Source organism: Xenopus laevis, chromosome 8L (genome assembly GCF_017654675.1).
Source record: "Xenopus laevis strain J_2021 chromosome 8L, Xenopus_laevis_v10.1, whole genome shotgun sequence".
NCBI lineage: Eukaryota > Metazoa > Chordata > Amphibia > Anura > Pipidae > Xenopus > Xenopus laevis.
This window is the reverse complement of record NC_054385.1, coordinates 108,166,457-108,175,111: the sequence shown is the minus strand read 5'-3', so window position 1 is coordinate 108,175,111 and position 8,655 is coordinate 108,166,457. Positions and strand designations below refer to the sequence as shown.

The 8,655-nt window shown below is 41.4% G+C and overlaps 1 protein-coding gene across 2 annotated transcripts; it reads left to right on the top strand.

Moving 5' to 3' along the window:
- Positions 1-50: 50 nt before the first annotated feature.
- Positions 51-7,597, top strand: ccdc32.L (coiled-coil domain containing 32 L homeolog). Of its 2 annotated transcripts, none has more exon segments than NM_001098703.1 (4): positions 51-62; positions 3,011-3,280; positions 5,148-5,304; positions 6,765-7,597. In NM_001098703.1, coding segments are annotated over 3 exon segments (555 nt in total). In that variant the 5' UTR covers positions 51-62; positions 3,011-3,021; the 3' UTR covers positions 6,904-7,597.
- Positions 7,598-8,655: the final 1,058 nt, after the last annotated feature.

The following is an 8,655-nucleotide window of genomic DNA, read 5'->3' as shown; positions in this document are numbered from 1 at the left end:
ACACTTGGACACACCCACTAAAGGGCGGAAGTCATTGCAGCTGTTGTGTAGAGAGCCTCTAGGTAAGAAGGGCATCTGCTGTTGCTTGTTATTATATATAATAAGAATGGTTCGGGGTGTTGGGCTGTGCCGCTGTGATTAATCTGGGTTGTTTGTGTTTTCCTTTATGGCAAGTGCGCCGAATAGGTTTAACGTGGTCTATTTACTGTGCAGGGGCTTAGGCTCTATCTGATTAAGAATCCCTTCATAGTATGGGCTTTTGATATTCCATAAGGAATTCATACTGCAGGAGGCACTTGTGGAAAACAATGTAATGTAGTTGCACTGCGAGCATGTCCAGCTTCAGCTGTTGTTACACTGTAACTCTCTGCTTCACTCACACAGCAGAGAACGTCTGGCAAAACTGTAAAGGGGGACACATCACAATGCATGGACCCCCCCACCCCAAATAATGGTCCAGCCTTACTGCTAACTCTCCTCTCAACTTACTGCACCCAAGTCCTTTATATTCCTCACCCAAGCGCTCAATTCAAGTGCAATCGCCATGTTTTTTCCCCCATAATGCAGCTTCCCCCCCCTGAATTCTAGCATTATTGTGTTTGCGAGGGGACATTGCGCCTGACAGATTTGCCAAAATGAACCAACTGTGAGCGCACTTTGTTGCAAATCAGATGCAATTTTGCTTAAAGTGGTGGTTCACCTTTAAGAAAGCCTTTAGTATGTTATAGAATGGCCAATTCTAAGCTACTTTTCAATTGTTTTTTATTTATTTTATGGTTTTATAATTATTTGCCTTTTTCTTCTGACTCTTTGCAGCCTTCAAATGGGTGTCATTTACTCCCTTCTAAAAAAAAAAAAAAAACCAAATGTTCTGTAAGGCTACAAATGTATTGTTATTATTACTTTTTATTATTTCTCTTTCTATTCAGGCCTCTCCTATTCACATTCCGGTCTCTTATTCAAATCAACGTTCCCCAACAACCAGGTTGCTGAAACAGCAAACTGGAGAGCTGCTGAATAAAAAGCCAAATAACTCAAAAACAACAATTATAAAAAAATGAAAACCAATTGCAAATTGTCTTAGAATATCACTCTCAACATCATACTAAAAGTTCTCTCAGAGGTGAGCAAAACCTTTAAAGGGGAAGGAAACCTAGTGGGCGCAAACCCCCCACCCCCCCTCCCGTTTGTTGCCCACCCTCCCTCCTCCCCCCTGGCCTACCCATCCCGCTGGGCAAATGCCCCTAACTTGTTACTTACCCTTCTGCGCAGGTCCAGTCCAGGGAGTTCACCGACGACATCTTCTTCCATGCGATCTTCTTCCTGCTTTGAACGGCGTTTTGGCGCATGCGCAGTAGATCGTACCGGCGAAATGATCCTACTGCGCAACAAACGGGAGGGGGGGCAACAAACGGGAGGGGGGTGGGGGGTTTGCGCCGACTAGGTTTCCTTCCCCTTTAAGGGAAAAACAAACCCTTAATAAAAAAAACCCTACCCCCTCCTACCCTACATAGACGCCCCCGCCAAATGCCTCTAACTCTTTACTTACCCCTCCGTGCAGATTCTGTCCTGCAGAGTTCATGGGCGCCATCTTCTTCTCTTCGGTAATCTTTGGAATGAGACTGGCGATGTGGTGCATGCGCAGATGGAGCAAGTTTCTGTTTTGCGACTAATGTGCATGGGCCAAAACTCTCGGTCTCATTCTGTAGATTACCGAAGCGGCTGAAGATGGCTCCCATAAACTCCGCTGGACAGAATCTGTACGGAGAGGTAAGTAAAGAGTTAGGGGCATTTGCCCGGGGAGGGGGCAGCTAGGCTGGGGGGGGGGGATAGGGGTTTTTTTATTAAGTTTTGTTTCTGCTTTAAGCCCCCTTGCTATCATGTCTGGTATTCGCCGTGTGAGGATGTTTGCACCCGATTCTCTAGACCAGGGGTCCCCAACCTTTATACATGTGAGCCACATTTAAATGTAAAAAATAGTTGGAGAGCAACACAAGCATGAAAAAGTCCATGGGGATGTCAAATAAGGGCTATTATGGACTGGCAGCCTACAGGAGGCTCTGTTTGGCAGTACATCTGTTTTTTTTGCAACCAAAGCCTCCAAGCCTGGAATTCAAAAATAAGCAACTGCTTTGATGCCACTGGGAGCAACATCCAAGGGGTTGGGGAGCAACATGTTGCTCACAAGGTACTGTTTGGGGACCACTGATCTAGACGCAAATGTGCTGCACCTACAGACGCTGGGTGTGAAGGAAAGCCTGCAGTTACTGGCTGGTTCGGAGGTGGCAGTAGCTCCAGGGTTCCTCTTGGTCAGTAGACGCTGCATTTCTCAACTCGGAATGGGAGGCAGGAAGCATTGAGTGATGTTGGGTGCAACTATATAGAAGTGCATAGAGCGCATTTTGCCACAAGTACCTTTAAAGAATGTGGATTAATAGAAGCTCAATTTAGCGGTCATTTCCATGTTCCTGCTAAAGCAGTTAGGTTGCTATCTGGTTAAGAGCTGAAAATAGTGTGACTTTTTTGCACTCTTGGCACAAGGGTTAGAAGGTCAGTCAAAAAGCATAGCTTGTTAAATTCCACCTCCCACCCCCCTATGAATGAGCGGGCTGCCCTGTGAAATATGCCCAATTAATTGTTTGTGCCCCACCTACCAACCTGTTCTAACCTTTTACATCAATCATTGCATCTGTTACATTTGTGCATAGCTATAAATACAATATATGGAGGAAAGGCGTGTTGCTTGCTATCGCTCATGAATTTCCATGTGTATAGCAGCAACTGTCTACAGCAGGTAAAGGTGATCACTTGTCAGTTGTTAAGGGTCTTGGCTAAAGCAAGCAGTATTGGTGCTCCCACTTAGATATACCGCATTTTAATTGTTTTATTTCATAAAAATATACATGAGATAAACAAAGTACTGTTAAAGTCTCTGTATTCTCACAGTTTATGGGCTTCACTTATTTTGCCATACTAATGTATTAATGATTTCCCATTTTTGATTTCACAGAGCAAACGAAGATGATTGACAACTTAGAGTGCAATGGATCTGTGTCTGGACAGGACATTTGGGCAGAGATTTGTCCATGCCCGGATGGAGCCCAACCTTTACATGTCACAGAGGCTTTTTCTGACTCATTCCTGTGCAATCCTCCTGAGGGAAATACTGATAAGGAATTGCAGAATTCTGAGTCTCCTGATATGGAAATTGATTCCCTCTGCACTAACCAAAAGCCTTGGGCTCCATTACAAGACTCTGAGGTTTATCTTGCTTCCCTAGGTTTGTGGGCAACTTTATATTCTACTCATACAGTAAACAATGTGCTTTCCCGAGCAGGCCTAGACTGGTAACCTGTGGATTCTGGCAAATGCTAGAGCTTTTGTAAGATGCCATAGAAAGTCACTATTTATTGGGCCTCTGTGTACTTGAAATGCTTGTTTCCTAGTAAGGAACAGATTGGTTTACTGTCTGTTTAAACCTACCAACTCCTTAACCAAGCGATTCTTTTTTGTATGCTAACACAGGGTCAGTAAATAGCATCTGTGTTATTGTTCCACTTATAATAAGTCCCCTTTATATCAGAAATGTAAAGAATATTACAGTATAAAAAGTGTTCTTGCACCGCAGCATTCATTCAAATGATGCATTATTTATATATAAGCTTACATCGCCCCAGCAAATACCGGTGTTTGTACAGAAAATGGGGAAACTGACCCAAACCCAAAGTACAATCATAAATATTAATGTTGACCTGCTTGGGGGGCAGGTGCAGTGATCTCTTTAGGGATGCATTCCCATTGCATTCAGATGTGTCGGAAAACATTACAGAGCTGTATTCCCGAAGGGCCACAGAATACTTTATTAATATTTTATTGTATAATCATCTGTACTCTGGAGATAAGGGATGACCATAGCACCTACAAGTGCTCTAGTTTAAATCATCTTACCTTGCGTGTGATTTCATGTTATACCTTGAGAACATAAGGCAATCGCTTCCTCCCCTCCTCTTTGTAAAAGAATGATATCTCCTGCTTATTTGTATTTTACATGCGCATGGAAGCTCCTGGGGCTGATTCACTTTCCTTAGATTACTATAGTACAGCAGCTTTTCAGCTCATAAATAGACACTACTCTTGCGGTTGCTGTCTATGGAGATTATGTATAAGAACAGCCACATGAAAAAGGAAAGTGTTTAGATAGATAGATAGATATGCAGCTCTTTAATTGAAGGGTTATTTTACATAATTTTACACAAAATTGATGTAATCATGTACTTAAGAGATATCATAAATGGGTTAATCAAGATTGAGCTTGATGGAAGAAACCACATGACATTGATCATCAAATCAATCATATAATCAAGAGTAAACTTGATTGGCTTGTATAAGCTTTTAAGGGGACCTGTCACCTTAAGAAAAAATTCCAAATCCTACATTCGACACTGTCATTTGTATCATCCCAAAATCTTGTTTATGTACCAGAATGGGGCGTCCGATGTCCATGCCCTTGCACAGGCTACACTAGTGATCCTCAACCAGTATCTCGTGAGCAACATGTTGCTCCCCAAACCCTTGGATGTTGCTCCCAGTGGCCTCAAAGCAATTCCAGGCTTGGAGGCAAGTTTTGGTTGCAAAAAAAACAGCTGTATTGCCTAATAGTGTCTCCTGTAGGCTGCCAGTCCACATAGGGGCTTCCAAATAGCCAATCACAGCCTGTCATTGGCATCCTCAGGAACTATTTTCATGCTTAGGTTGCTCCCCAACCCTTCTTACATTTGAATCTGGCTCACGGGTGAAAAAGGTTGGGGATCCCTGGGCTACACAATTCAATTATAAGGAACGTGGGGAGTGCTGTGGCTTCTAGAAAGTGGAAAGTGAACATAATTTCCTAAGGCATAGATGAGGGACAGGCCATATATTATTGAAAGTGGAGATTTTTAAGCAAGTTTATTACAGGTATAATTGTTTTAATAAAAAAAAATTTGATTTCATGTTTAATTAGCAAAGTACTTTTATTATACAGCTGTGCATGTCTGAGTGACCAGGCCCGTTTAATAAACACGATTCTCCTCGACCTTTGATAAATTTACCCCTAAGTCTTGCAAATACATTTTACAAATGGGATGTATAATATTTTTTTGATTCAGAACGAAAGCTGCAGAAGATTAAAGGACACTCACGAGAAGTTACCTCCAAAGAAATGCTGCACTCGCTTGGACAGGCTAAGAAAGAATCGTGGGACAGGTTCCTGCAGGAGAATCTGGAATCTGAAGCATATGTGGAAGACTGTGAAGTGGATTACAGGTACCAAGTGTCTTGCTCCTATGAAAGGTAGTTTGGACAGGGCTGTCCTCTACACACTGGTACTGCGTTCTGTGCCTAGTGTCCGATTTCCAGTCCAGTGCTAGGTGTAGGGCACAGCCACAACCCAAACACTTTTGTGTTTTTTAAATGAGTAGTTAAAGGGATACTGTCATGGGAAAAAAAAATGTTTCAAAATGAATCAGTTAATAGTGCTGCTCCAGCAGAATTCTGCACTGAAATACATTTATATTCAATTTTGAAATCTGACATGGGGCTAGACATATTGTCAATTTCCCAGCTGCCCCCAGTCATGTGACTTGTGCTCTGTGCTTCAATCACTCTTTACTGCTGTACTGCAAGTTGGAGTGATATCACCCCCTTCCTTTTCCCCCCCAGCAGCCAAACAAAAGAACAATGGGAAGGTAACCAGGTAGCAGCTCCCTAACACAAGATAACAGCTGCCTGGTAGATCTAAGAACAACACTCAATAGTAAAAACCCATGTCCCACTGAGACACATTCAGTTACATTGAGAAGGAAAAACAGCAGCCTGCCAGAAAGCATTTCTCTCCTAAAGTGCAGGCACAAGTCACATGACCAGGGGCAGCTGCGAAATTGACAAAATGTCTAGCCCCATGTCAGATTTTAAAATTGAATATAAAAAAAATCTGTTTGCTCTTTTGAGAAATGGATTTCAGTGCAGAAGTCTGCTGGAGTAGCACTATTAACTGATGCGTCTTGAAAAAAAACATGTTTTCCGATGACAGTATCCCTTTAAAGAAGAATGAAAGCCACAGAGACAGTTTATTGCCAATAGATTAGCCACAATAGTGCAAGCTATAACACTATATTTATTCTGTAGAATGCTTTACTATATCTGAGGAAACAACTCTAGACACTCTCTTTGTTTCATTAGGATAGCAGCTGCCATATTGGCTTGGTGTGACATCACTTCCTGCCTGAGCCTCTCCCTGCTCACTCATAGTTCTGGGCTCAGATTACAGCAAGAAGGGGAGGGGGGGAGAGGAGCAAACTGAGCATGCTCAAGCCGTGCCCTGGAGGTTTATGCTGAAGGCAGGAAGTCTGATACAGAAGCCCATGTGTACACAATAGAAGGAAAGAAATTGGGTGTTTCTTTTGACAGAGGACTCAGAGCAGCATTACTTTGAGGGTTTACTGGTGTATTTATATAGACCTTTCTGATAAATCTTACTCATTTTAGCCTTTCCTTCTCCTTTACGGAAGCTCTTTTGCACCCCATAGTGCTCTAGTACTTGTTTTTGAAGCCATAGCTAATTACCCCTAAAGACTTGTGGAGGTAGTTCTCATTAGTAAAATCTAACTGTATTAAAAAATAATATTACTGAAGCCAGGTTACTAAAAATGAAACAAAAAAAAAAACCCTCAGTCATTTACCCTAAAGCACATATTGATTTTGTTCTTCACTGCTCGCATTTTCAGCTCACTGGAACATCTAAGAAGGTGGCTGCAGCCAGAGAAGGTTGCCATAAACACAGAGGAGGTGCAGCATCTTATTCCAGCAGAATCTCTAACAGAGAAAGCAGAAAATGAGCAGGACTCTACATCTCCAGAAAAATGAGATCCTCCAAATCAAAAAATGGCCTGTGGTGCCATTGTTTGGGACCACATCATAAGCGTAGAAAAGAAGCTGCATCAGCGAGTCAGGAGACTTGCACTAGTGACCGGCTCATACCTCATGTGCAGAGTCTGTATAAAAAGTCATAAATGAAAAGCCATGTATAACCAGATTGTTCTGTCTACGTACAATAGTGTAACTACAAGCGCGTGGTCCCCAAACACCCATGTCATGTACAGTTTCCTTCTCTCTCCCCCAGTATCAACTCATGTGTCTCAAGCCCACTATGTAGAATTATTTGTTTATTCCAATGCACAATATTTTTAAAAATGTATAAATGGAAAAAAATTACATTTTAAAAATTAATCAGAACTTTTGTAAGTGAACCCCCATATCTCTCCTAATGTTTTTTTTTTTACTCCTGCACTCCTATCAGGGAAATGCTTTGATATCTGCTGACCCTCTAGTGCTAGGCCCATACTTTTCTCACATGGTTTAGGTTATGGCACAGTAGTATACTTTATATACATAGCATACAGAGCAGTCGGGGATGCCCGGAGTTATAGTTCGACAGGTTGCAGGTTGTGCATCTCTTATTTACATAATATCTTCCCTTAAGATCAGAGGCCCAATCTTCTTGAAACCCTCATTTCAAACCCAATCCATCCATGTAAAATAAAAGATATGTTCTACTTAATGTGTTTTCTTTCTTTTATTTTCTGTTAACCCTTTTTGTTGCCAAAGTCATAGAATATACATAGACTGACATTAAAGTAACTGAATGCTGGGGAGGTGGACTCTACTAGGCCCTAACGCACTTGCTCCTAACCTATCCTGGCATCCTGGCGAGGCATCAGTATTTAAAGACCCATGCCCGACCCACCCATCTCTGACGTCACCTAAGGGGCAGGGCTAAGCAAGAGTAAGTCTGTAAATACTGACTGCTCAAGGAGGAAGATTGTGGATGGAAGGAAGAGTCCAGCCTGAACCTGCCTGTGACATGCAACAAAGGATCATCTATGATGATGATCAGTAGGATTTGTTCCCGGCTGGCAATTCATGTAGGGTCAATTCAATTATTGTGCCGTATACCTTGCATATATATTTTTTTTTTAAAAATGATGTTGTTTATAGAAATGGGGGTTAAAGGGGGTTACTTACTAAACTTTGAATGCAAAAATCACGAAAAATTTGTGATTTTTTTTAAAATAAGATCTGACTTTTAAAAAATCAAGAATTTTTCAGGAATTTATTAAACCCCGAGGATGGAAAAGTCAGAATCTGAAAATCCAGCATCTCAGACATGTCGAGGTTCCCATAAATGTGAAATTTTCGGGAAAATGTAATAAAAAAAAAAACCTGAGCGGATTTGATCGGAGTTTGTAGCAGAAAATATTGAGATAAATTTGCACTTTGATAAATAACCCCCTAGGTGTCCTAAAAATCCCTTGTAGGAGCAATTTGGGGTTATGCCCCGAATTCCATTCGTGGTCCTTTTGGTGTGAGCCAACCTCGCTCCTTTCTCCTGTAGTGAAATTTATCTGCAGATACAATGTAATCCAAAATGCTATCAAACTCTAATCATGAGTTTTTTTAAACTCCCATAAATTCGAAATTCAACTAGTTGAAATTTATTCATAAAACTGAATTATTTCAACTCGGACTAATTTAAACGACCTGAAAACTCAAATTAAATTCAATTAGATTCGATGAAACTTGATTCGAGTTTTTTTCTCCGAAAAAATCTTGAATGTC

Coding starts and splice junctions, on each gene's coding strand:
- ccdc32.L (XM_018228488.2), top strand. CDS start 3,022: ATGATTGACAACTTAGAGTGCAATGGATCTGTGTCTGGACAGGACATT. Junction 3,281..5,147: donor GGTTTATCTTGCTTCCCTAG/GTTTGTGGGCAA, acceptor TTTTTGATTCAG/AACGAAAGCTGCAGAAGATT. Junction 5,305..6,764: donor GACTGTGAAGTGGATTACAG/GTACCAAGTGTC, acceptor TCGCATTTTCAG/CTCACTGGAACATCTAAGAA.